At 44.2% G+C, this 27,777-nt stretch overlaps 1 protein-coding gene across 6 annotated transcripts in view; it reads left to right on the top strand.

Moving 5' to 3' along the window:
- The first annotated feature begins 3,557 nt into the window (after positions 1 to 3,557).
- The window catches only part of grin2aa (glutamate receptor, ionotropic, N-methyl D-aspartate 2A, a), a 264,323-nt gene continuing 240,103 nt past the window's right edge, over positions 3,558 to 27,777 (top strand). For 3 of the 6 annotated variants that reach the window (XM_078418198.1, XM_078418196.1, XM_078418192.1), the window contains exons 1-3: positions 3,558 to 5,035; positions 5,165 to 5,624; positions 6,768 to 7,184. In XM_078418198.1, coding sequence (XP_078274324.1) covers positions 5,604 to 5,624; positions 6,768 to 7,184 — 438 coding nt within the window. In that variant the 5' untranslated portion in view covers positions 3,558 to 5,035; positions 5,165 to 5,603. The remainder of the gene's footprint in view (positions 5,036 to 5,164; positions 5,625 to 6,767; positions 7,185 to 27,777) is intronic. The other 3 variants (XM_078418194.1, XM_078418193.1, XM_078418195.1) reach the window with 3 other exon arrangements.

Genomic DNA, 27,777 nt, shown 5'->3' with positions numbered 1-27,777 from the left:
CAACTAGACCAAGTGGACCCATTGGGCCCAAATTTCTCCTGCATTGGTGCAGTCCCCTCTCGTCCTTCCCCTCCCCCTTCCCTCCCCCTCCCCTCACACCTCCCCCTCCCTCCCTCCCTCCCCCCTCATCCCTCCCACCCTCCCCCCTGCCCCCCTCTCACTCCTCCCCTCCCGCTCCCCCTCCCCTCCCCCACACCTGTGTTTACATGTTACCTGCCATACTTTGTCCTGCCTCTCCTCTCTTCCAGCTTTCTTCCCCCCACCCCCTTTACAATCCGTCTGAAGAAGGGTCCCAACCCGAAACATCGCCTACCCGTGTTGTCCAGAGATGCTGCATGATCCGCTGAAATGAAGGCGATGTTCTAACTCGGAAGCAGATGTGGAAGTAATGACCTGTTACTTTCCCTACAAGTTGTTGATGGTGTAGGTTGGGGAGATAATACTTAGGAAATCATGGCAAGTCGTGACAGTATATCCCAGAAATATTACGGAGTGGGAAAGAGGATGGGGCGATGTTTGAGAGATAGGAAGAGATCTCGGGAGTTGAGGGAGTGGAGATGGGGCTGTTGTTTATTCTGCTATTAAGTGTCATAATAATAAGCAACTACAGAAACGTCATATAATATTACTGGGCATGTAATTATGCGCCATTGACTAATTATTTTTTATTAATTAAGTGTTGTCTTGCCAGAAGCAACAGTTTTATGGGGTGTGTGGATCACATGGGTATTGTATTGTGTATGGGAGGTGGTAGCAATATGTTCTGGTGATACCCTGGATATTGGAAGAGGCACAAGGAGTTGCAGAAATAATTTAGCAAATCTAAAAACTCAGTACAGATCGCATGCATTATACAGTTTCCTTGGCATTTAGTTTAGGATTTGAAACATTGAATTGCTCTGAAAATAAGTGGTAAGTATATACATTGCCAGAGAAAATGTTGAGTTAAGATAGACACAAAAGGCTGGAGTAACTCAGCGGGGCAGGCAGTGTCTCTGGAGAGAAGGAATGGGTGATGCTCTCTGAAGAAGGGTCTCGACCCGACACATCTCCCACTCCTTCTCTCCAGCGATGCTGCGTCCCACTGAGTTACTGCAGCTTTTTGTGTCTATCTTCGGTTTAAACCGGCATCTGCAGTTCCTTCTTACACAAAATGTTGAGTCCATATTCAAAGAAAGACATGTTCCATTTATATCAATGAACCACTAAATGCAATTTCGACCTGGAGCATTTGTTCAAAGAAATGGGTACCATCAGCAATGATACTTGCATCCTTGGCAATAACCTGAAAATCCACTGCACACAAATGGAAAATTGATGACGAGGGGATACTTAGTTGGATTTTAGTAATGCGCTCAGAATTATAAGTATAAACCGAGTTAAAAAAACCCATCCAGTGATACCCTCAGTGCGAATAATTTCCTGACAGTAGCAAAACAAAATGTAACAGTCCATTTATGTTCTAGCTGCAGGATTGTTGTATCGCACAATACAATCTGCCCCGCATTCTCTTGGACGAGATAGAATTAATTCCATCTAATACCACAATGCTTAGCCTCTAGCAATGGTGAATGGAGAAACTCAATGATGTAAAAGTGGTTATAGTTTAGAAATGGAGCAGCATCGGCCCTCTATCGGCAGTGACTTTTGGTGGCAAGTGTGTTGCAGGTGGTCCCGGCTTTGTCAGCTGTTGGCATTGTGTTCATGAGGGAAGTCTCACGGTGCTGAAAGGGACAGCTCCAGCGTCGAAATGGATGATTCCTCCAGAGACTTTGAAATCATAAAGACTTGTGTGTATATTGGCGGAGGAGGAACGGTGGGTGTTGGTGGCGGGAGGACATTTACGTCTTGCAAATTCGCTTTAAGTCGCATCCACTACGTGGTGCCTCGTGTCGAATCCACCACAATGTGGTTAATCAGTTCCAGGATTACATTTCCGGAATCCATTTACAATAAACCATTTCCATCCCCCCTCCCCCCCCCCCCCCCCCTCCCCCCATTTACAGCGAACTCCATATTTATCTTTGACACGCATGGATGTCAGAGGCGAGTGCGTGTGATTTTCCCCTTGGCCAAGTGCGCGAAGATAAGGACTGTAAACTGGAGCATGTCATTAAAATCGGCCATCACATGTCTCCATCCCGGCCACAGGTAAATTCAATGCATTCAGTAACGGATCAAAAAACACATTCTCCGTATGTGTTTGCAATCTCAGTGGGGGAATCAGGAGCAGATTTAGCAAATAATGGTGCTGTTACAGATCATGTTCCCAATGCACGGCGATGTGCTATTATGTTGTGCACATATAGGGGAGAGTTTAGTGAAACGACGTGTGCATTTTGAAATTTACATATTTTAAAACATCAGGGCTATATTTTATGGAACGCATGGCAAATTCCACAGCAGTAGATAGAGCGCCTTTGAAGTAATAAAACTTCTTCAGGTGCTTTCCAGGAGAGTTAACAAACAAACAAAAAATACCTGGGCCGTATAATGGGGTATTAGGACAGAAGAGCAAATACTGTGTCAAAATTGTAGGTTCTGGGGAACGCTGGAGCTGTGGAGAGACGCAGGGAGGCTTTTATCGGACTCTGGCACCTTGAACAGTTCCAGTGCTTACAAGCAATGCTCGCTTCTGTTGACATGGTTCTCTCGAGATGACATTGGGTTAATCCAGTGATCAGAGATGTACTGTTTCAGTATGCCTTGATGGTTTCGCACAACTCTGCTGATTTCTTCATACCAATCACGGTTTTCTCTCAGTCAACCGGAAATACATTGGTTTTTGAATGTATAACGCAAGTGGAAGTGTGGGATGCATTGCGGTCCGAATTGCAGATATCCATTATCGGCACCTGCACCGGTCGGGAGCAATTGTCAATGGTGGCAGCTGAAAAACTCACTGTGTGTACAAATCACCGACTGCTCACTGTGCCACGGCCTTGAGTTTAGCTGCTCAGCTCATGAGAAATCCAGTGTTCCACATCCATGTATATTGTTGCCTTTTCATTGTATTCCTGCGCCTCCTCTCTAACTTTTACATTCAGGCAATGGTTTATTTATAATAAACGTGTCCACAGTCGGGGCAATGATTGATTGCACATAAGGTGCAGTACATCCATTTAAAGCCAGTAGTCTTCAGCAAAGACTGCTATTCTCCATCCCGACTGAGATTGGAGACTGGGTGCTGATAATCAGGTACCCTCCGCAACCAACGGTACACAACACACAGTTTTGAAGATACTGTTCCGTGGGGCTAAAAATAAACGTTTCTTTTTATAACCGGTTTATAATGAATGTCCGTCTATTCGCAGTCCCAGCTTGATCTTGTGCCCTGGATTGTAGCTGTGATCCCATGTCAGGGTTGGTTGCATTTAAAACATATACTGCATTTCATAATGAAGAGCGTATTGACCCTGCAGATTAAAAAAAAAGAGATGAAAAGAGGATAAATAATGACTTGTATTGCATGAATACCTTCATGCCTATTCTGGAAATAGGTTATTAACCCGCCACGGCGTCATTGAACATTTGTGTCACACAGCGAGATAGAGAAGTAACGAGTGCACCAGACGCCCACGGTACAAGGCATTGAATGAATGAAATAAACAACAGCACAATATGAAAATCCGCCACCGGCCGCCAAAATAAGAACGGGCACGTTGCTTTCAAGGGAGAAATTCCGAGGTACGTGAACAGCCTCGTAAAATGTCAGGAAAAGGAGGGTATGATTTCTAATCCCCTTCTCAAACTGACTGCCGACAGGCGGCCATTGGGAGCGAACCTCCGAGCACCTTCTCCATATATGAATTGGGCAGGGGTAGCGGTGGTGGGTTAAATCTGGTAGGGAAGCAACTGACTTCGCCAATGAACGGCGACATCGTTGACTTAAGTTGTGTCAAACATCTTGGTGCTTTTGTCAATCCGTGGAGTTGTTGTTTGGTCAACCTTGTCGCATCATTTGTGCACACCAACGGCCGCCAGCGGAATTTCTTTCACAACTTTTCCAAGGATCGGTGGGACATCGAGCCTCGCCCACCCTTCAAGAAACGGGGCTCCGATCTATCGGCCCATTCTGGCTGTGGTCAGCGAGACACGTGCAGTGAAGTCTCATTCTCACTCCGGTGGAGTCCACTCTAACCCAGGTTATATCACTAAGCAAAACAGGAAGTGCCGTAGGAACTCAACGGGTCAGGCAGCATCTGTGGGGGTGTACACAGGCAGGCGGCGCTTCGGGTCGGGACCCGTCTTCAAAGCCTGAGTTTGTTCTGGTACATCACAAAATGGGTTACTTCTAAGCTTTGGGTAACTGGCTCTCAAGACAAGAGGTGTGAGAGGCATCACAGCGGAAAGGAGAACTGTGCGCTCCAGGTTGATCTACAACATTGGCGGGTTGACTCCTCATCTCGATCCTATCTCCTGTATCTTAGTCACTTCATCCTTTCAGGAATGTAATTGAAATGGAGAACTCCATCACGAATCCGTTGTAGCTGATACATTCGTGCAGACTATTTGGCGTATCATTCCATTTTTAGTAAATAGGTCTTTTAACTCACAGATAAATATGGACAGACCCCTTTCGCACACGCACGCAGAGTTGTAATTCACATTGTCTCCATAAGGATGTGTCGTTGACCGGTTCCTCAAACGGAGAGCCCAGGAATCTACAGTGTTGCAGTCTCGACTGAGACAGACTGAAGGATTTCGACAGAAGCTCCCGCGTATGGCACCGTGAAATGCAGGAGTTCAGCTAGTTTGGTTTCAATTCCTGCGGGCATTTTTCAAGACTGATTCTCCGAGACAGCTCTGTCGAGTTTGCCGCCTTTAATGGGAGTCCTCTGCGCGTTCACATTTCTACAATGAAAGCGAAGAGTCTGGCAGCACATTTCAGGAGAATGCTGCATAGATGCACTAGCAGGCGCGCCGGTCACAAGAACAATTATTGGCGTGGTTGCGGTGGTTTTCAGTACAAATGGGTTTCCTTGCGACCTCATTTTTGAGTTTCCGAGCTGCAGCTATGTGGAAGAATGATGCTGTAAGTACTCTGCTGCTTTTCTCGTGCGTTTGTGCAAACACTCTGATTGCAATTGTTATACTTTGCTGTGCTCAGCTCTTACTCCGAAACGCACGACACGTTCATATGATTTCATTTTCTACGTTGCAGGTCTTTGTTTGCACAAAATGTCATCTGCTGGGTCTAAGTCTCGCTATATTGAAACTGAGGTCCATTTGTCCTGTATAGAAATCAGCTTCTGTTTCCTCATTCCGACCAGCGTGTTGCACTGCTAATTTTATTTAAAACCTACAACGGTATCGGGAATTTACGTTATTGCTTTGATGAGACTTAAAGCAAAAAAGAAGTGGTGGAAAAAATGCAGCACGTTTCTTTTCTCTTAATCGGGCTCACTGCATTTTATGCCCACTGTAGACCAACTTTGCATACTTTCATACTTCGTTAGTTCCTGGTGCAAGAGCTGCTGCCGAACACAAAGGGAATAAACTGGATCTTAAAGCGGCAATCTGTGGAGATGCAACGGCCCGCAAAATAACCCTTGGTGTTGCGAGCCAAGATATGAAAATCTTTCCAACATGCCAGCGAGCAAATGCATTTCGTGATGTCCAAGGTATGTCACATCTATTGTGCCACACACATCATGCTTAAAACTGCCCATGCCGGCTCCAACTGCAGGGGGCACTCGAGCTTCTCGTCTCAAACTACCATGTGAAAGAATTTATCTTTAGAATAAACTTCATCCCAATTTATTTCATGTTGTTATCGGCCGATCATCTATCAACATGAATGCCTTTTGTATCTTGCCCATGCGTGTCGAGAAATCTTAAAGCTTGCAAGAATATATAATTGCTCATCCGCTCGTTATTAAAACGTACAAAACACGCTTTCTATGTTAAAATTTAATTTTCGAAAGATTATTGATTAAAAAAAAAATCAATGGCACCTGGTGTGTTTTAAAATGGCACGGACGAGAGCAGATTCATTCGTTCATTATGTAGGATAAGACATCCACTTGGTCGAATGATTTATTCCGTGACTTCAGTGACCAAAATAGCTCCTCGAGCCGTCGTTTAAGTTGATAGATCGTCCCTACCACTGCAAACCCTGCTGGCATGGGGCGACGATTGCACATTTAACTACCCACCACCCGCTCCCCTCCCCTTCTCGGACACGTTAATTTAAACATTTCTTAAATTGCTCCCAGACCATGTTGTGCATTATGGCAACGTGTCCAGTAACCGGTGTCCCAAATATGTTGCATCGAATGTCAGATTGGAGGTGACAAGTTAATGAGCGATGCCGCCGCATAGTGTCATGCAGCAATAAAACCCCCGTGGTAAAAAAAACCCAAGCATGACTGACGCGAGGAAAGGGTGTGATTTAAAAAAAAAATGTGTTACGGAACGTGACCCCAGTTGATTTATCAAGACCAGTTCCAAATTATTCGCGGGGTGCCGTAAGCCTTCCTGTGTTCTTATAAAACCTGTCCTGAATACTCAGTAGTATGTAAATTAGGTCAGATGTCTTTTTTTGGTCTTCGTGACGAGGGAGAAAAAAGCTCCCAGAATATGCGGAGACTGCGGTTTCCTTTGTCCTTATTTGGAGAATAGGTGCACTTTTCCCACGTTGGTGCCTCGTTGATGCTTGTGAAATCTAAAAGTGGGGGTGGGGGGTGGGGGGAGAGTGGAAGGAGAAAAGGTGTTTTTTTTTCCCGGTGCAATCTGCAGATTTTTGGTAATCTTCACCTTTGCAGGGGCCGGAGCTTCCGAAAATGGGACGCCTCGGATTTCTTGCGGTGGTGGTTCTCGATCTGCTTATATTCCACTTGAATCTAACCGGAGGACAGCAGGGTTACCCGACCCTCAACATCGCCATCATCATGGGCAGAAGCCCCGACAGCCCGGGATTTAGGGATGTGTGGATCAAGGAAGACGCCCCCAACTTTCCCAATGATGTCAACGTGGTGAATGTGGCGCTGAACCAGACCGACCCGAAGAGTATCATCACCCACGTGTGCGATTTGATGTCAGGCACCAAGATCCACGGCGTGGTGTTTGGCGATGACACCGACCAGGAGGCTATCGCTCAGATTTTGGATTTTATTTCCTCTCAGACTTATATCCCCATCCTGGGAATTCACGGTGGCTCGTCCATGATCATGGCAGAGAAAGTAAGTGCACTGGAATTGTTTGTTATCGCCTTCTTTTTACAGGAGTATTCGTCCCTTTCTAGTCAATTGAAAACTTCCTTCTAGATTTGGAAGTGCGCACTGATCTCCCCTGGAGTGTGCGGACAGGTAAGGTAATAGCACCATCTCTGTGTCAAATACCCACAGAATCGTACCAGCCTCTGTAAAGTACGGGGTTGATAACCAATCCGATCTTTATTTTGCCTGGCACACGTTTCCCTTTGGTGTGGCTGGCGTTGGCGTGCATGAGGGATGGGTATTTGCTGAAATTCACTCAAAGATTAAAGAGCAATGCTGGTTCTGAGCGTTCCAACACGCTCGGGTCGTTTGCAAGTTTGAGAGCATTCGGTTTAAACAGGCAGCACGCAGCGTTGACTTCGCTATGTGTTCTGATACTTTAAAGTGCCAACCCCTGTATTGTGCCATTTCAAAAGCAGCCAGAAGGACGACGAGGGTGCTGATGTGGTTCAACGTGCGAGGGGGCGCAGTGGAGTTACATTTCACTGAATTCATTCATGCATTCCACTGAGTCAGTCTTGGATTTGCAAGCGAATCAACTCAAAACCACAGTAGTTACCTAAAGTTATTTTAAGAAAGCAATCTAAATACATTACGCAAGACAATAACTAAGGATTAGCAGCAACGATTTTTGAAATAAAAAATTAAAAGTGAGAAGCGAAGTAATCTTATTTTGAGCGCCAGTCAATTACCATTTGTCTAAATGGTTCCGGCCTAAAGGCATTGTTGGTTGAACTCGCAAATTAAAGAACATTTAACTCTGAAGTTAATGTTCCAACAAGGAGCAGAACATCAAAAATTGGAATAGAATTGTTGCGGAAATTTAAATCCATTTGAATCTTTGCCATGCATATATTTTGGAGACTCTAATATCAGTTTAGGTAAACTTTCTCTTGAATCAGCCACACTTCCTTGGGAAAGCTTTCCAAAGCATTGCATAACGGAATGTAGGATACGCGTGAAAGCTACAAGAGTGTGAAGCATAATTCTGAACAGGGGACACACTCTGTCTTAACGTCAGGTGGTTATAAACCATTGGAACCTGAAAATATGGATAAATGGAAACAGACAATTGTAATGCATCTGTCTAGCCCCGGACTCAAAATCCTGGGATATATAGTTAATTTAGTTATTTCTCCCAGTTGATTAACTCACTATATATATATATATATATATATATATATATATATATATACTCATAAAATGCTGGAGTAACTCAGCAGGTCAGGCAGCATCTCGGGTCGAGACCCGAAATGTCACCCATTCCTTCTCTCCCGAGATGCTGCCTGACCTGCTGAGTTACTCCAGCATTTTGTGAATAAATCGATTTGTACCAGCATCTGCAGTTATTTTCTTATACTATATATATACTCAATTTGGTAGAACATGGAGCAAAAACTGAAGTACTCTACGATCATAATCCATATTGTGATTGAAGTATATATTAAAATGAATTTGGCATCAGGTGTGAGAATAATGACTAGCTGGAAATTCTAATATATTTATAAAGTATAGATTACAATAAAGGAATAATTTAACTGAATGCTTCCTTACGACACTCGTATCCTATATTCTTCAAAGTTTGACTATAGGAAATAAATTGCTTTTTCTAACGTTCTGTTTAAAACTGCATTAAATATATATACAGTAACAGGTAAAGCATGCAGGTGTCAAAAACAAGTGAATAGAAAAAATAATTTTAGAAAGAGCAAATGATTTCAATAAACTCATCATGAAAAGGGGATAAGAATATGATAAAACATTAAACAGTTATTCATAAACCTGAGAAGTCACTGAAAGTGATAAAGCAAAGGATGTTTATCTGACATCAAGAGTATGAATGGAAATTACTACTCAAGAATAGAAGCGATGGAGTTCTCCAGCGAAAGGAAAGGGGAACAGTTAATTATTTTTAAGGAATGTTCAGGGAAAAGGATATTAATTCAATATCTAATTATGAAAGTACAATTAATATTCTGCACAGCTTTGGTTTTCAAACTGCATGTACGTCCCTACAGGCTGGGTGGTAAAGCTTGAAGTGAGGGCAAAATTATAAAAAGGAATAGATTTTGTTCTGAATTCATTATCAGTTTGGAGTCTTGGGGACAGAAGGAAATCTCTCTGAAGTGGGGTGCATTAAAGAATGCCTGGAACATCTGTTTTATCTGGCAGGTTAAGTGAACTTAAAAGCAATTATTTCTGGATCAGAAGCATACGCCATGAGTTGCTGAAGACTACGGGTATTACCATCTGTAAAGGTGAAAGGCTTAATGGGTATTAAACACTTCTTGTAAACATTGAAAGTGTTCAGATGAATTGAAGTTTTAAAACAAACTTAGAAAAATGCAGGCTAATCGGTTCATTTGTGGATGGGGAGGAAGGTAACAATGTAAACTACACTATGGGATGTATTGCAGGCATGACTAAATAAGTACTTCTCAATGAGGAACAACCACAAATAATTTAGGGACTGCAAGTGTTGTGGTAGGGGTGGACCAGGAGCTCCTGTATGACACAAATGGTTATTTTTTACAGACACAGTAAGTCACAAGGGGGCAAATGGTTGTTAGTTTTCATTGCAAAAGGTATGAAGTATAAAGGTAGGGAGTTTTGATGCAAATTTACACGGGCACTGGTGAGATCATAACTGAAGTACTATGTAAAGTCTTGGTCTCCGTCTTAGTTATAGAGACATAGAGCATGGAAACATACCTTTCAGCCACCAAATCCGTGCTGACCATCAATCACCCGTTTACATTAATCTCATTTTATTCTCTCTATATTCCCATCAACTTCGCCTGGACTTTATCACTCATCTGGTCAATAACCTAACACCCAGCACATCTTTGGAGCACGGAAGGACACCTGGGAACCCAGGGGAAAGCCATATGATTACATGGAAAACATACAAACTCCACACAAACAACATTGGAGGTCAGCATCAAACTCGGGTCATTGCAACTGGTGAGAAACCATCCAGTGAAACTCTTTAATCTTGATTTTCGCCACACCCCACCACCCCCATCCCCCCCCCCCATTGCAATTAAATGCCAACACACTAATGGGCTTTCTTTGGCTCCCTTCCGATATGGTTGAAACATATTTTATGAACTATGATGTTCTGTCAACCTCTTCAGTGAATTTGCTGGGAAGAACCTCACAGGCTCTAGTATATTTGCAATATATAAATTACTAGTAATACCAGATATGGTATGAATTCTGTGTAAGACTCCCAATGTATTGTATGGCAAGAAGGATTTTTGCACTATATTTTCTTGTGGTATAAGAAAAGTGATATTTTCTTATATCACCAGCCAATCCAGAACAAAATAGTTCATTGGCATCAGACATCCCCTGAGATCCACCCAGTTAATTTAATTTGTTGCATTCATCTTTCATTGCACCATGTTGTTTACACTGATTCCCTCCCTATTAAAGATATTGTTACCTTACTTTATTTGCCATTGGTAAGTCAACTTACGAACTTGGTCTTTGGGTTACCTTTCAGTCTTTTTGAGAGATTTCTATGTTTGCACAGGGTATCATACGGTGGTGTTGTATTCCTGATGTGGTATCTTGAGTTTTGGATAACCAATACAGTCAGATCTGTTCTTGTAGTCTTGCTTTCAGTCTTGTTGGTTCTGTGATGTGCAGAGAGTTTAGCACTGCACAGTATTTTATGGTATTTACAGCATACCAACAGATTCAGATCTATTATTATGCTCCAAACACAAGCCTCCTGCAGTCCTTCTCCATCAAGATATTGTGGCGACTCCTGAGAGTTAGGCCACTCCTTGGCCGAACCCCCGGCACTGAGACTGACAGGGTGTGGGCACTGCCCAGCCCACGGGGTTTCTCCAGCAGGGGTTGTAGAGAGGAAGGAGAGTGAACATGTGTGCTGGCTTCCATTCCTCTCTCCCTCATGTATTTATCCAGCTTCCCCTCATGCATCCATGAGAGCTACTTCAAGAACTTATTTTGGTAGTGGTGTGCATTTTCTAAATATCCGATACGATAACCCCTTTATCTGATCTCTAATGCAAAGATTTTCTCCATCTGTCATTTGGGATCATACATTAAATGGGAGGATATTGAGTTGTTGAGGAATAAAGGGACATGGAACGTATGTTCACGAAGGTAGCTAAATGGGTTAATAAGGTGATTGTAGGAGCAAAATGGAAAGGCCAGGCGGAGTTGGTGTTCAAGGTAACGGGCGATTTATTAAGACTGGTAATTGCAAAAGCTGACCTCCTGGTGCGCACCAGTCTTAATAAATCGGCGTTACTTCAAACACCAACTCCACACGGCTTTCCCATTCTGATCCTACAGTGATTAAAAAGTGCCAAGGCAAAGAATATTGGAGTGAGGAGGTTGAGCCTGAGTAATGTGTACAGTTTTGGTCACCAAATCAAGAGAGGGATATGATTGCACTAGAAAGAGTAAAAAAGACTGGAATGTTTTAGGTATTAGGAAGGATTTAGTATGCTGGAACAGCTACATAATGGGCAGTGGATCAAGTGCTGGAAGATGGGATTTCGGTGAAAACCTATTTGACAGAAAGAGGCAGAATAAACCAACGAGCCTCCTTCTGCATATGTTGCCTCTAATTCTCTGTTCAAACCTTTGCATAAACTTAAAAGCTTCTGTCACGTCATCCCTCAGCCTTCCCTTTTCTGGAGAAAAAGGTAATCCCAGAATGTTTAGCCTTTTCTTCGTAGTATTTTTGTTTTCACCCGTATCATTCATATGAATCTTTTGCCTGTGGTTGATGGAGGAGTAAGCCAAAGAAAATGAGTTCAGATTCCTTCTTGAAAATTTGAGAATTTGAATGCAGATTTTCATGATTTATAAATAATCATGAACATTTAAAGCTGCTTCCCTGTTTTCATTCGCATAATCAAGTAAAGGAATTAGTTTAGTTGAATTTAGTTTAGAGATACAGCGTGGAAACAGGCCCTTCGGCTCATCGAGTTCTCGCTGACCAGCGATCCCCGTGCACTAGCTCTATCCTAATCACGAAGGACAATTTACGACCTTTACTGACGTCAATTAACCTACAAACCTGCATATCTTTGGAATGTGGGAGGAAACCAGAGCACCCAGAGAAAACCCACACGGTCACAGGGAGAACGTACAAACTCTGTACAGACAGTACTCGTAGTCTGGATCAAACACGGGTCTCTGGCGCTGTAAGGCGGCAACTCTACCGCTACGCCGCCGTTCTGCACAGAATGGCTTTTTCCTTTACATGTATTAAGATACAACATCTAATTAGGTTTTGCCTAATTGTCTTTGGTTCTGTGAATCTTTACATTAATTTAAAATCTGGTTATATTGTCAATTAAGTTTCTGCAAGAAATAGGCTTGATCACAAGAAAGACATGATCACTGAAGAACTCACGGTTAGTTTGATAATTTTACTCACGCTGCCAGGATGTTTCAAGCACGAGCAACATCCCAAGAATCACATTCTACAACCTCCACATCGTCTATCTTTATTTATTCATTCACATGACGTGGGTGTCACTCGCAAGGTGAGAATTTAATATTCATATCTAATTAGCCTTGAACTAAATCTCTTGTTAGGCTACTTCAGAGGGCAGCTAAGAGTCAAATGCATTGTTTAGTGTCAAGTATATGCCGGTCAGAGCTAAGTCTTCCCTAAAATACTTTTGTGGACCAATTATTTTTTCGCTGATAATCACAATTAGGCTGTTGACTACCTTTATCCCCAACTCTGCTGCTAACAATGAGGCTGCTAACAACCTTTATCCCCAGTTTAATGCTGAACACAAGGATTACTAATCTATTTGCTTTATTCTTACTGAAAAAAGTACACGGATTTAATAAAGGGCATAGAATAGAACATCACAGGACTAAACCTGTGATAAATGGGGATAAATGGGTCCCTTTCAGAATGGCAGGCAGTGGCTAGTGGGGTACCGCAAGGCTCGGTGCTGGGACCGCAGCTATTTACAGTATACATTAATGACTTGGATGAAGGGATTAAAAGTACCATTAGCAAATTTGCAGATGATACAAAGCTGGGTGGTAGTGTGAGCTGTGAGGAAGATGCTATGAGGTTGCAGGGTGACTTGGACAGGTTTTGTGAGTGGGCAGATGCATGGCAGATGCAGTTTAATGTGGATAAGTGTGGGGTAAGAATAAGAAGGTAGATTATTATCTGAATGGTGTCAAGTTAGGAAAAGGGGAGGTACAACGAAATCTGGGTGTCCTAGTGTATCAGTCACTGAAAGGAAGCATGTAGGTACAGCAGGCAGTGAAGAAAGCCAATGGAATGTTAGCCTTCATAACAAGAGGAGTTGAGTATAGGAGCAAAGAGGTCCTTCTGCAGTTGTATAGGCCCCTAGTGAGACCGCACCTGGAGTACTGTGTGCAGTTTTGGTCTCCAAATTTGAGGAAGGATATTCTTGCTATTGAGGGCGTGCAGCGTAGGTTTAATAGGTTAATTCCCGGAATGGCGGGACTCTCATATGTTGAAAGACTGGAGCGGCTAGGCTTGTATACACTGGAATTTAGAAGGATGAGAGGGAATTTTATTGAAACATATAAGATTATTAAGGGGTTGGACACGTTAGAGGCAGGAAACATGTTCCCAATGTTGGGGGAGTCCAGAACCAGGGGCCACAGTTTAAGAATAAGGGGTAGGCCATTTAGAATGGAGATGAGGAAAAACTTTTTCAGTCAGAGAGTTGTAAATCTGTGGAATTCACTGCCTCAGAAGGCAGTGGAGGCCAATTCTCTGAATGCATTCAAGAGAGAGCTAGATACTCTTAAGGATAGCGGAGTCAGGGGGTATGGGGAGAAGGCAGGAACGGGGTACTGATTGAGAATGATCAGCCATGATCACATTGAATGGTGGTGCTGGCTCGAAGGGCCGAATGGCCTACTCCTGCACCTATTGTCTATTGTCTATTGTCTAAACCCTTAAATCCACGATGTCTTTGCTGATCGTGATGTCAATTTTAACTGCACATCTGCCTATACAGATCTATATCTCTCCATTCTTTGCCTGTTCATGTGTCTATCTAAATTAGGGTTAAATTAGCTAAATGTTACATGTTCTTATATATTCGTATCTATCGTATCTGTTTCCACCACTTTCCTTGCTAGGAACTCATCACCTTTTATTTGCCATGTAAATCTCCGTAAAACTTTTTCCTCGCACCTTAAATCTATGCCTTCTGGTATTATGCTAGTTCAACCCTGGAAAATAAAGAAAGTAGACCCAAAAAGCTGGAATAACTCGGTGGGTCAGGCAGCATCTCTGGAGAAAAGGAATAGGTGACGCTTTGGGTTGAGACGCTTCTTCATAAAGACCCTGATTATCAATTCTGTTTCTGAAAATGTTATATTCTTCTATCAGGTCGTTCTCAGCCTCCAGAAGAAACAATCCATTTTTTTTCAAACCTCTCCTAATAGCTAAATCTCTCCAATCCAGGCACCATTCTATTGAACCTCTAATGCACCCTCTCAAAAACCTTTACAAGTTTCCTATGATGCGAAAACTAGAAACACACACCATACTCCATACATGGCCTAACCAAAATTTTATATAGCTGCATCATGATAGCTGCAACATTGTTGTATTCGAGACCTTGGCCGATGAATGCAAACAGCTGTGTGGCTTCTTTACCACCCTCTCTCCCTGTGTGGCACTTTCAGGGATCCGTGCTCTTGCACCCTAAGATCCCTGTCTCTATATGTCATTTCTTTTATTGGATTTTTTTTTCAGATAAATCTTGTAAATTTTATTTTTGTTTTAGACATTATCATATTTTCCCATCTCTCTCGTGTATTTATTGCCCTGTTACTCCTATTGCCTGTGTTTTACAGCCTTGTTAGTTTTTCTCTCCTCTAAACTGCAGATTCCCTCCTTTATCTTTCCAAACAGACTAGTGACAAGGGCAACAAAGAATGGACATGAATATGAAAATATTAAGAATTAGGAAGAATTACCCGTTATATGCTTTGGTCAAAATAGACCATAAGATGGCTCAAGGCAGAAAAATATAACATTTAATCCCAGAGTACAAGCAATTCTGCTCATTTCTGTTAATGCTTCTATTAATTATCTGCGGTATGTGAAATGGCTGCATTTCAGCCCATTACATATATCTCGAAAACAGCTCTAACATGTTCAATTTGGAATACTGGGGAGAAACATACTGTAGATAATCCTTGCACGTAATATTGTGAGTTTTTGCTGTATGTTGCTGGAAAACATTCAGATATGAGATTTTCTTAACATTATTGTCTGACAACACCAACACAATCATTGACTGTCAAAACCAACATGATTGTTTTAAAATTGTGGTTATTTGCACAGAGTTTATCATCTTTCCCACCTCCCCAAACCACCATTAACAAATTCCAACCTACTGGATTCATACTGCAAAATAAAATGGCACACTATCTAGAAATATTATTATAAATCATGTTGAAAGGAATTGCAAAGCAATCTTTGTTCCTGCACTTTTTATGATCTGGCTGAGACTGGGAAATTCAATCCTCTCATGTGGGATGGGAATGTAATATTTCATGTTGTTGTCAGACTAAATATGAAGTCATTTCCTTCGATCAAAGTAAAATACCGCAGGATCCGCTTCCTTATAACATGAAATCACCCTCGTAGAATACAGCACCTCCTGGCACCACAGATTCATTCTGTGCGCACATGTTTATGCATGGATATGGTGCGGAGTGTTTGAGAATATAACAATAAGTGGCCATTCAGTGGACAAGACTGCAATCTTGAAAAATATAAAAGATAAAAAAACTACATTAATGCAATATAAAAGACTAAATTAATTTATAACAACAAAACTACTTTGACTAGGAAACTAAATAAAGAATTGGATAAACTGAGTTTGGAGGAAAATTCTTTTACAATGTAGATTGAAGAGATTGCCATTCTACTTATTTTATTTACCATATGAACTCAATTTGACCATACGTTTCTGAACCCGAAGGCCAGCAAGAGTATGTGGAAAGCTCCTTTGAAATAGCATTCAATATAGGATTCAAATTGAAGTTTCTTTGTTAGTGATGGCCCAATGCAGCTGTGTTTTAATAATCAGATAACAATGTAATATAAATTTGCTGTTGCATCCTTTTGTACAGTATCTGCCCCAATATAGTGTCCAAACTGTGTGTTGGAGTTAATGCCTTCCCTTAGTCTTGTTCTGCAGCAGGAAAGAGCCCCATCCAACAACCGCTCTATTAAACCCAGTACTCGTAGCTGGGTTGTTGATTAATTTCTACTAGAAGCATTTGGTGCTTTCTACAGTTCTTTATAATGATTAAAGTTCATAAGGAGAGGTGTGCCAAATACCGACTGACCATTGACTTCAAATCAGTAGCACAGACCTCATGGGTAGGTCTGAAGGATGGCATGCTTAGGATGATGATCAGCGAATGACAAGCTTGTCAAAGAGAGAGAAAGAGGAGACAGGGAAGTGACGGAATATCAGTCAACACCAATGTCAGCCAGAGACAGTACACAGCACAAGTGTATGGATGGATCTAGGTTACATATTAAATTCCAGGAGTGGCCCTTTAACATGCACTTTGCTGACGCAAAAATAAATTTGCGAAAAGTAAAAACTGCCTTCATTCAATGCGTCACTGTTTTAATTACAGATTTAATTTTAGGTCAATAGCAAAGGGTTACTTAAAGGCAACATTCAAAATATATCAGCCCTCTTGCTGAGGATTGCAAGAGCGTGTGAATGATGAGAACCCATTGTGAAACTGATGATGATTTCTTAAAAGGTGAAGTAACTGTTATTTTTATTCACCTGTTTGCAATAATACTTTTGTTTCAGAGAAGACTGGCACAAATACACTGAAAAAATGTACTGAAGATGTTATGGGTTGTCATCTGGTAAATTGTACTTTTTGAACAAAAGCGTCTTATTTTGATTATGGAACTCACTTTAGCTTCGTAGTTGACAGATTCTTAGTCTTACAAAGAGGCGTAATGGCTGAAGTTATGTGAAGTTGGTGCAGTACTTTTAAATTTAGAGTTATGATGAGAGAACATTTGTAAACTGGACTAAGAATGGATAGGCATAAACGATTTATCGGCAAAGAAAGGCATATCTGTATTTTCATCTATGGAATAATAACTAGGAAAAAGTGGATCGGCGTTTAGGACAGGATTCTCTTTTTTTTTTGTCTGTTGGTTATGTGTGGATTCTATAGCAGGTGAGTGATTCATTTGGCCAGATTACTGCGATGGAAATGAAAATATTTCCAAGTAAATGTGAAATCAAAGACTGAGATTAAAGAAATCTTGATATAACTCTGCAAAGGTATTATTGACTGCAATGAAATGGCATTTAAAATTCAATTCATATTCCAGAGAGATGCTGTTGTCATTAGAAATAAAATAGATTGCTTTTTGTGTTCCCTGTTCCTGCTGAAAGGCATGAAATATATCAGGAGACTCAAAAGGAGACTAGACTAGATCTTGGTTAGAAAAGGAGTGCAGCAGAGGACAGGTGTTTTTGTTCTCTCATTGGTGTAGAAGCAGCACAGTGACGCAGCGGCAGAGTTGCTGCCTTTGTTAACGAACACTTTAAAACACACCACAAAGATCAGGCAAAGCAATCACGACTTTATTTATGAGCGTCAAACACAGTGATCACTGGGAGAGCAATCTAGTGGATTGCTCACTGAGCAAAGATTTATCTGCTCCTATCTACCAAATTTCCCTTTGATGCACATGACGTCCCTTTGATTTCCCTTTCCCGCAGGAACTTGAGCCTTTTCCGCTTCACATGGTCCTCCAACAATCATCGATCAAGCACCTCAGGAGGACGCAGATTAACAAATACATTTCAATCGCACTGAGCGGCAGACAGAAATCACACCCAGCGCCAGGCGGACAGATGTCCTGTTACCCTTTAGATCTTTTTTTAAAATTGCCATTTGTTCTTTCACACCTTACAGCACCAGAGACCCAAGTTTGATCCTGACTATGGGTGCTGTCTGTACGAAGTTTGTATGTTCACCCTGTGACCATGTGAGTTTTCTTCTGCTGCTCCAGTTTCCTTACACATTCCAAAGACGTGCAGATTTGTAGGCTAATTAGCATCTGTAAATTGTCCCCAGTGTGTTGGATAGAACTAGTGTACTGGTGATAGTTGGTCGGTGTGGACTCGGTGGACCAAAGGGCCTGTTTCCATGCTGTATCGCTAAACTAAACTAAACTAAACTAAACGAAACTAAACTAAACTAAACTAAACTAAACTAAACTAAACAAAACTAAACTAAACTAAACTAAACTAGAGAAATTCAAACCAAGTTGAACTTGACTACCATTATAAATTGAATTCCAGATCCTCAATTAATTAGAAGTCATCAGAAGTGGGATAAACTAAAATAAGTAGGACACTTTATCACATTTCTCCAAAAAACATAACATAAGCGGTCGTTTTGGGCAGTGGCCATTGTCAAAAGCCTTAAAGAGGAGGTCTATGTAGCTTTTTTAACCTGGGAAGAAACAAACAGTACTGCAGAGTGGCAGACAGTAAAACATCACCAGTACTTCTATCTGGTTTTACCTCCGGGCAGCCAAGGATCCCATTTTTAATATTTTTCAAGCAAGGAAGCATACTCCATCCACATTGGTAGTGGTCGTGTTCAGGTGGATAGAGATGAAAATGGTATTGGATGACTTGAGCCACATAGACATAATCCTGATGCTCCTGTCTGAGTCTGATGGGAAGCTCTGGCTAACCAAAGCACTGTCCATAAATCAAGTTCGCTGACCAAGCAGTCTAAATCTAAAGTAATAGAATCCACTGCAGTTTGGAATCACTGTTGGCCTACTTTCAGCATGAATGAGCAGCAGAAAGATGAAAATTACCCCATGCTGTTGCTGATGATCAAACAAAATATTAAATGTTGCTGTAATTAGTTTATTAGAAACAGTCTCAATTGAGAACATTGGGTGATTCAAAGAGACGGCACTGGTCAGTCCTGACAGTGAATAGTTGATTTACCTTCAGTCAATTTACTCCGCCAATAGCTTATTTATTGAGAAAAGGAAAACTACAGAAATTTCCAGGAAAAGAAGGGGAGTTTTCCACAGAAAACAATGATTGGAAGGTAGATATGATCTACACAATGCTATCAGGGATATAAAGAGAGAACACCAGAACAAGCTGGAGGCTCAATTCAATCAAGTGGATGTCAGAAAAGTGGCAGAATACTTTCACGGAGTACAGCTGAAATCGGTGGCTAACTCTGGCATTACCAGTTGAGCTCATTGCCTTTTACTCCTGTTTTGAACAGGCAAATTGAGTTCCACCTAGGAAGATCTAGACAGGTCTAGCTCTGTCCCCTAAATCTCAGTGGCAGAAGTCAGATCCAAGATTCAAGAGGTTGAAAGGTCGGAAGTCCAGGTGTAAGAGCAGCTTCTACCCCAGTGCTCTCAGACTCCTGGACAAGTCACCTTTTTCATATTCATTTCTTGGAGGAGCTGCCATATAGTCTTTCACTTTAGTTTAGTTTTAGTTTAGTTTAGTTTAGATATACAGAGCATAAGCAGGCCCTTCAGCCCACCAAATCCGTGATCACCCCGTACACTAGCACTACCCTGCACACCAGGGACTATTTACATTTTTTACCAAAGCCCATTAACCTACAAACCTGTACGTCTTTGGAGTGTGGGAGTAAACCGGAGCACCCAGAGAAAACCCATGCGGTCACAATGAGGACATGCAAACTCCAAACTGTAAGGGGTTTCTGCGCCGAGCTTTCGCCCGACCTAAGGTCCCCGTGCCTTGCTCTGATCCCTTGACCAGGCCGTGCACACTGGTTCCCCGTGAGTGGTTCGACCCACTCACCCCTTACGGTTCTAGACACTGGGCTTAGATGCAGGAGCTCTTATAGTGCAGAAAAATTCAACCAGACCAGATTTTAAAACCAGGGTTTAAATGAAAAAGGCTTTTATTCAGCACTTGGGACTATTGTCCATGAATACTTATACAGTTCTATAATACATGACTATGAAACACATACCAAATTACACGAATACTTATAACTATGAATCATAAAACACACAGTTCTATAAGACATATACACGAATACCTTTTACTTATGAATTCTTAAACACAGTTCTGCAAGACACATACACGACTGTAAGATGGGGAACGCACAACGCATCGCAACCTTGACCAACACATATTTTAGTACACACCCAACGTTTATTCACAACCACCCTCCCCTCTACACTAAACTATGTCCAGGATATGTAGGATTTGGAATGCATGCTCACCATGGGGCTATTACTGGGGTTACTGGCTGTTCGTTTGGCAGTATTTCTCCTCGAGTTGCGTGCCTGTTCCTCTCTCTTGCATCCGTTTTTCTTGCCTGTCTTTTCTTCCTCCTGCATTCGTTTTCTTGCCTGCTTGCGTTTCTTGCAGGTTTTCTTCTAGCTTCAGCTTCTTCTTCCAGTATTTCTTCTTGAGTTTTAAAACCCAAAAGTAGTGGCCAGTTATACTGTTTCTGACCCGTCCTATCTCCCGCCAGATCTTGGAATCTCTTTGTTCAAAAAGATATGTATGAGGTTTTCTTCTGATCTGCGCTTATGTTCGGGGATACCGGGGATGGCCAGAAGGTGTAAATTGGGATTTCATTGTGAGGTGATGGGTGTTAACTGGTTTCCCATCACCTACCAGGTAGTTTTCTATGGGCTATTGTGCCCCCTCACTGAGATGAACTGTTTAGGTCGGCTTGGGGCATTGTGAGTATGCTGATGTCAGCGCCCCAGTGTCTGGACTCCGACCTGGTTTCGTAGGTTTCTGCATGGCCAATACCCATCCTTTGTTCTGGCCATGGCTTTGCAGAAAACCTAGAGACTGGGATGTAAGGTTTTTACCTTTTTTTTTTTGTGGCTGGTCACGAGGTCCTGCAGCCATTTTAGGACCCACAGATTGTGACATCCTTTGGTAAACTGACTGCAGCCTTTCTCCGCTATCAGCCCCAGTCTCCCGTTTAAAATGTCCAAACTGCAGCTCTTTGGTTTTGTGTTGATTTCAGAATGAGGGAAAACTTCTCAAATCTTACAGTCCCTCCTGTTGATTTGCATAACCCCAGCTTATCGAATCAATTAAATAATGTGGTTGAGCAATGTTTTCCCGATTCTCCATATCCAGACCCCTGAGGTTTTAACTAAACTAGTGTTTCATTGCGAACGTACAGTCCCCATCTCTTAGGCTGACCTTTACTGCCCGTGTCCCGGGCAAAACTATATTACAAGTATGTACATTTTCGTGTCAGACATATACACCTACACCTTGTCCCAGGCCGATGCCTCCGCCATCCTCCTACTGGTGTCAGCTGCAATGTAGGACATGAAAACAATACAACAGTAAAACGATACATTTTTTTTTACATTCCTTCACAATCACTCTTGATACAAATTCGAATACAAAAACCTAGGTTTAAAAGGGGACAATATAAAACACAGTCTACTCGGTGCGGAGGGAGGGGGGCACGTCCTCCTAGCAGCTTGCGGCTGGGTCCTGCTCGCCCACCCGCACGTAACGGTCTCTCCATTCCCCTTGATGTACTCGGTTATTGAGGTGCTGCCCTCTTTTACATTTTCCCCTTAGTGGTTTTTGGGCACTCACCCTCCTGTGCTACTGCCAGTGGAACTGTGGGAGGTGTCATGCGTGGTCGTGTGATGAGTTCAGTGGCGTTTACCGGGATCGGGGAAAGGGGGACCCCACAAGCCCAGGAGCTAACATCCCACCTCATCCCCTTACCGTCATCCTGCCACTGTCTCTGGAAAAATATGCTGTTGCCCGTGGGGCAGTGATACCTCGAACCCCACATACACATATAAATCCCCTCATCCGGTTCCCACCATTTGTCCCAACACACACTCAACTGTTCTTTAGTCCCAGAAATAGTCCTGTGAGTGTCGTTGTCAAGTCTCTCCCACTCAACAGTGGAGTTGGCCATTGTCCGGCTTGTTTTCCTTAGCCACCACCGCCTGCTCGCGGGGACCTTCCCCGTGCATACCAGGCAGATCCTTTTGCCAACGGTGGCGCTGATCTTTCGGGCGATGATCTTGATTCTCGGGCACAATAATGAAGCGTCCCGATAAGCAAAACCTGGGGCGGTGGAATACTCTGAAGAGTTCGATCCCAGCCACCCCGGCCACTGGCCTTCATGGAAGTGAACTGCGGTCTCCTCCGCTTCTCTCCTTCCAGTCCCATCGGTCGCGATGGGAGCCGTGTCCCCGGAGCAGCCGTAGACGATGATGTCCTTGGTGCGGCCCCGATAGGTCCACCCACATCCGATCGCCGTGGCAAAGATCCACCATACGAGTGCCTCCTTCCACTCCAGAAAACAGATAAAGAAGAATGGTATAGCCAGCCTCTTGGGGAGCGCTTGGCTTTGTTAACGCCTCTGCGGGCGGGTCTCTTGACCCCCAGCCTGCACCCCACACCCACACATCCTGGACGCATCAACTTTATTGAAACACTAACTATCCCCTCAAAACTTATCTAAAATAGCTTATCCTTATCTAAAATACCTATCCTTATTTATATTATCTAAAATATAATACAGCGCCGCCTTCCCAGGGCGGCTCAGCTAATCCCTGTCAGGGCTGCAGCGGGTCGTCTCCTGCGGCTGCACCACGCTGTCTCCCACCTTTGATCCTCCGCACCCTGTCGCTGCCTGGCGGGGGCTAGGTCCCCTCCGGGACGTAAGCTCCCTCCTCCCTACTTGGCTCCCGTACCTCGGGGCGTGATTGACCTCTGGCCAAAACTTCCTAAGTTGGGGTTTCCTGCTGGACCTACGGAGGATCACCTTAGACACTGCCCCCTGGACAGCCTGGCTGAGGACCGGTTCCTGCCGTGCCGCAGCTCGGGTACCCCCCGCAGCTGCCGACCCTGGCCCCTCCTCATCCAGCTCTGCCCCCTTGGTGCTGGGTATACCCGCGGCATCCGGCCTCACTCTACCTGTATCTACAGGTGGTGAGCCTTCGCTCGCTACCCCCGCCTTCCTGGTGCTTGAGTCGGGGACGTTACTGTCGTCCCCCTCCGACTCCTCTTCCTCCGTAATGGGATCCAGCCCCTGGTCGAGCTGATCAGGCTCTTCCTCACCTGAATCCCACCCAAAACGGGAGACCCTCCATTCCTGCAGAATGTCCTCCCCCCTCATGCAGGCAACCTTACCTGTCTGCGTGGCCTGCCTCATCCTTGGCTGTGAACGCGCGCCAGCCTGTTCCTTCCCTGTGAACCCCGCCAGTGCGAAAGGGACCCGCGTGGACAGGGGAGAGTCAAAGGGTTCCTCTGTGTGGACCACGGTGCATGAAGCCCCCGTGTCCAACAGATAACTGCCCCTTTGCCTCTCCACTACCATCTCCACAAGCGGTCTCTTCCACGCATCGTAGCGGAGAGGACACAGATAGGCGGGCTGCACGGGCTGATGTCATTGGGGAATGTCCAGTGCCCCCCTCGCACCCGGGGAGCCGGTAGCGACTGCCACCTTCCCCTGTGCGGCCATGAGGGACTGCATCACCTCGATCATCGTTTCGATGATCTCGGGCTTAACTGGGACCTCGGTGCGCTGGGTGGTGCCAACCCTATCTTCCTTGGTGTGGGCCCTACAATCCTTCTGCCAGTGTCCCACCTTACCGCACCTGAAACATTTGGACTGTGCGGTAGGGTTACCCTCCTGTCGCCACTCCTTTTGGGCCGGTGCAGTAGCCTCCGCTACGTACACCTTCCCTTTTACTAACCGGGTGGTCGTACTCCGGGTATTCCTATACCCAACCGTGAGACGGTCCAAAACCGCCTCCTCCGTGCTATTTGTGGGATCAAACCAGGCTTTCGCCTGTTCCCTGACGGCCGCCAGGCTGTTTGATACCAAACATCGGAGCCACTGGGCTCTCCCATTCCCGGCCAGGTCATCCCGTGCGGGGACGTGCGGGCAACTACTCTGATATACTGTCCATAGTCGCGCCGCAAAAACTCTTGGGGGTTCTCCCTCCATCTGGAGGGTCTTCCCTAATCGGGCAAAAGGACCCTCATCCCCCACCCCCAAGACTTCCAGGACCTCGTCCCGCAGGAGATCGTAGGTCCTGGTCCCTCTTTTACTCTCATCTGAGAGGCATTGGAGGATCGAGCTGTCCAGGGAGAACAGCAACATTTTTGCCCGTTCTCCCTCGTCGCAACCGTTGATTGCGGCGGTTTGCTCGATCTCCCTGAAATGTATTGAGGGGTCCCCTGATCCGGACAATTTTGTTACATGCCCAATCATAGCTCTTAAATGCTGGGAGTTGTGGGGCACCACGATCTCGCTCTGAATGGGTCCTGTGTCCCCATTCTCCATGGGGGGTCCCCGTCTGGTTTCCAGGACCGGGCACATGGGTGCCGGTGCCGAGTATTCTACCGGGAGCTCCTCTCTCTCTCTTTCCCCTACACTACCCCTTTCCCAGGATGCCTCGTAGCTAGGGGGATCGCGGAGTTTGGGGGCTGAAGCTACCATGATCTTTCTAGGGATCGGAACCGGGACCTTCGCACCCGCTAGTGACTGGCCCGCTGGGGGGTTCATTAAACAAACCAGCCCGCTTGCTTTATTTAAAGCACTCCGCAGACCCTCTATCTCCTGCAGGCATGCCCCGTGGTCGGCCCCTTCTGACCTGTCCTCCAAAACCATTTTATAGGCTGCCCTAACTCCCTTAAGTTTCTCTTCCTGGGTCTCCAGCTGGCGGCTCAGGGAAGCGCACTGCTCCCTGAGCTTGCCCTTACTGCGCATTGCCTCAGTGATCTGACACTCCATCAGCTCTACCCTAGCTTCGTGGCGGTTGGTCACGACCCGGCGCTCTTTGTTTAAAGAGTCCAGAGCCTCAATCAACTGGTTCCCACCCGCAGCCTTCTCCTCTACCTCCTCCTGAAGGTCCCTGATCTGGGCTGCCTGTGCCACAACCACGCGGTCCAAAAGCTGGACCTGCTTTTTATAGCAGGTCAGCCAGACCGCCTTCTCTACAGATTTCTTATGGGCTGTACTGGACGTCCACCGGATCGCTGCATCCAGTGGGCGCTTGTCATCTAATAACGCACACATCCATTGTTTGGTGATATTCACCTTACTAAACACATAGTCCGCAATGCGCTCGTCCATTATGTCCCTAGTTTTAAAATCCTTTTCTGGTACACTATCATCCTGCTGCCAGTGTCCCTTCGTGGTCGCCATTATCTGTAAGGGGTTTCTGCGCCGAGCTTTCGCCCGACCTAAGGTCCCCGTGCCTTGCTCTGATCCCTTGACCAGGCCGTGCACACTGGTTCCCCGTGAGTGGTTCGACCCACTCACCCCTTACGGTTCTAGACACTGGGCTTAGATGCAGGAGCTCTTATAGTGCAGAAAAATTCAACCAGACCAGATTTTAAAACCAGGGTTTAAATGAAAAAGGCTTTTATTCAGCACTTGGGACTATTGTCCATGAATACTTATACAGTTCTATAATACATGACTATGAAACACATACCAAATTACACGAATACTTATAACTATGAATCATAAAACACACAGTTCTATAAGACATATACACGAATACCTTTTACTTATGAATTCTTAAACACAGTTCTGCAAGACACATACACGACTGTAAGATGGGGAACGCACAACGCATCGCAACCTTGACCAACACATATTTTAGTACACACCCAACGTTTATTCACAACCACCCTCCCCTCTACACTAAACTATGTCCAGGATATGTAGGATTTGGAATGCATGCTCACCATGGGGCTATTACTGGGGTTACTGGCTGTTCGTTTGGCAGTATTTCTCCTCGAGTTGCGTGCCTGTTCCTCTCTCTTGCATCCGTTTTTCTTGCCTGTCTTTTCTTCCTCCTGCATTCGTTTTCTTGCCTGCTTGCGTTTCTTGCAGGTTTTCTTCTAGCTTCAGCTTCTTCTTCCAGTATTTCTTCTTGAGTTTTAAAACCCAAAAGTAGTGGCCAGTTATACTGTTTCTGACCCGTCCTATCTCCCGCCAGATCTTGGAATCTCTTTGTTCAAAAAGATATGTATGAGGTTTTCTTCTGATCTGCGCTTATGTTCGGGGATACCGGGGATGGCCAGAAGGTGTAAATTGGGATTTCATTGTGAGGTGATGGGTGTTAACTGGTTTCCCATCACCTACCAGGTAGTTTTCTATGGGCTATTGTGCCCCCTCACTGAGATGAACTGTTTAGGTCGGCTTGGGGCATTGTGAGTATGCTGATGTCAGCGCCCCAGTGTCTGGACTCCGACCTGGTTTCGTAGGTTTCTGCATGGCCAATACCCATCCTTTGTTCTGGCCATGGCTTTGCAGAAAACCTAGAGACTGGGATGTAAGGTTTTTACCTTTTTTTTTTTGTGGCTGGTCACGAGGTCCTGCAGCCATTTTAGGACCCACAGATTGTGACATCCTTTGGTAAACTGACTGCAGCCTTTCTCCGCTATCAGCCCCAGTCTCCCGTTTAAAATGTCCAAACTGCAGCTCTTTGGTTTTGTGTTGATTTCAGAATGAGGGAAAACTTCTCAAATCTTACAAAACAGACACCACCTGTGGTCAGGATCGAACCCGGGTCTCTGGCACTGTAAGGCAGCAACTCTACCGCTGCGTCACTGAGCTGCATTTAACTCTGCATTATTCGGTTATTCCAAAATTGTACTTTAATATTAGTTGTACTACTTCAGAACGCATTACAATCTTGTACCACTCTACTGCTTTGCATTTATTGTTATGTTTGTCATTACTGTATATATGTATACTGTTTATCTACTCGATGAGCTGCACATGAACAAGGAAGTTCACTGTGCGCTCATAGTTCCCGATTGTTCCCGATGTTGGGGGAGTCCGCGCGAAGATTGTTCCCGATGTTTGGGGAGTCCAGAACCAGGGGTCACAGCTTAAGGATAAGGGGGAAGTCTTTTAGGACCGAGATGAGAAAACATTTCTTCACACAGAGAGTGGTGAGTCTGTTGAATTCTGCCACAGAAGGTAGTTGATGCCAGTTCATTGGCTATATTTAAGAGGGAGTTAGATGTGGCCCTTTTTGCTAAAGGGATCAGGGGGTATGGAGAGAAGGCAGGTACAGGCTACTGAGCTGGATGATCAGCCATGATCATATTGAATGGCGGTGCAGGCTCGAAGGGCCGAATGGCCTACTCCTGCACCTATTTTCTATGTTTCTATGCTTCTATATGGAGCTGCCAGTCTGAGGATGATGCAGCAGGAGATTTAAATGCCGCTCTTATCTATTTAAACTTTCTCCTGTCATCCTGCCTGCCTTCCCAATCTTGGAATGCTGTTGAATCCAGTGCTGTAAAGATGGGAATGTAAAATTATTGACTCATTTTAAAGTAATCCCTGAAAATCACGTAGACGCGCAAACAGAAAGATTCTTTTATTTTTGTCCGCAGTCATCCACCGTAATATCTGCAGGAAATAAAAGTAAAGACCGAGCATAATCCTAGCTGAACTGCAGTGTGAATGATTAATGTTCACACTTTAAGCTTAT

The sequence above is a fragment of the Rhinoraja longicauda genome, chromosome 21, assembly GCF_053455715.1.
Source record: "Rhinoraja longicauda isolate Sanriku21f chromosome 21, sRhiLon1.1, whole genome shotgun sequence".
Taxonomy (NCBI): Eukaryota; Metazoa; Chordata; class Chondrichthyes; order Rajiformes; family Arhynchobatidae; genus Rhinoraja; species Rhinoraja longicauda.
Note: the sequence above shows the minus strand (reverse complement) of the source record. Positions and strands in the feature narration are given on the sequence as shown.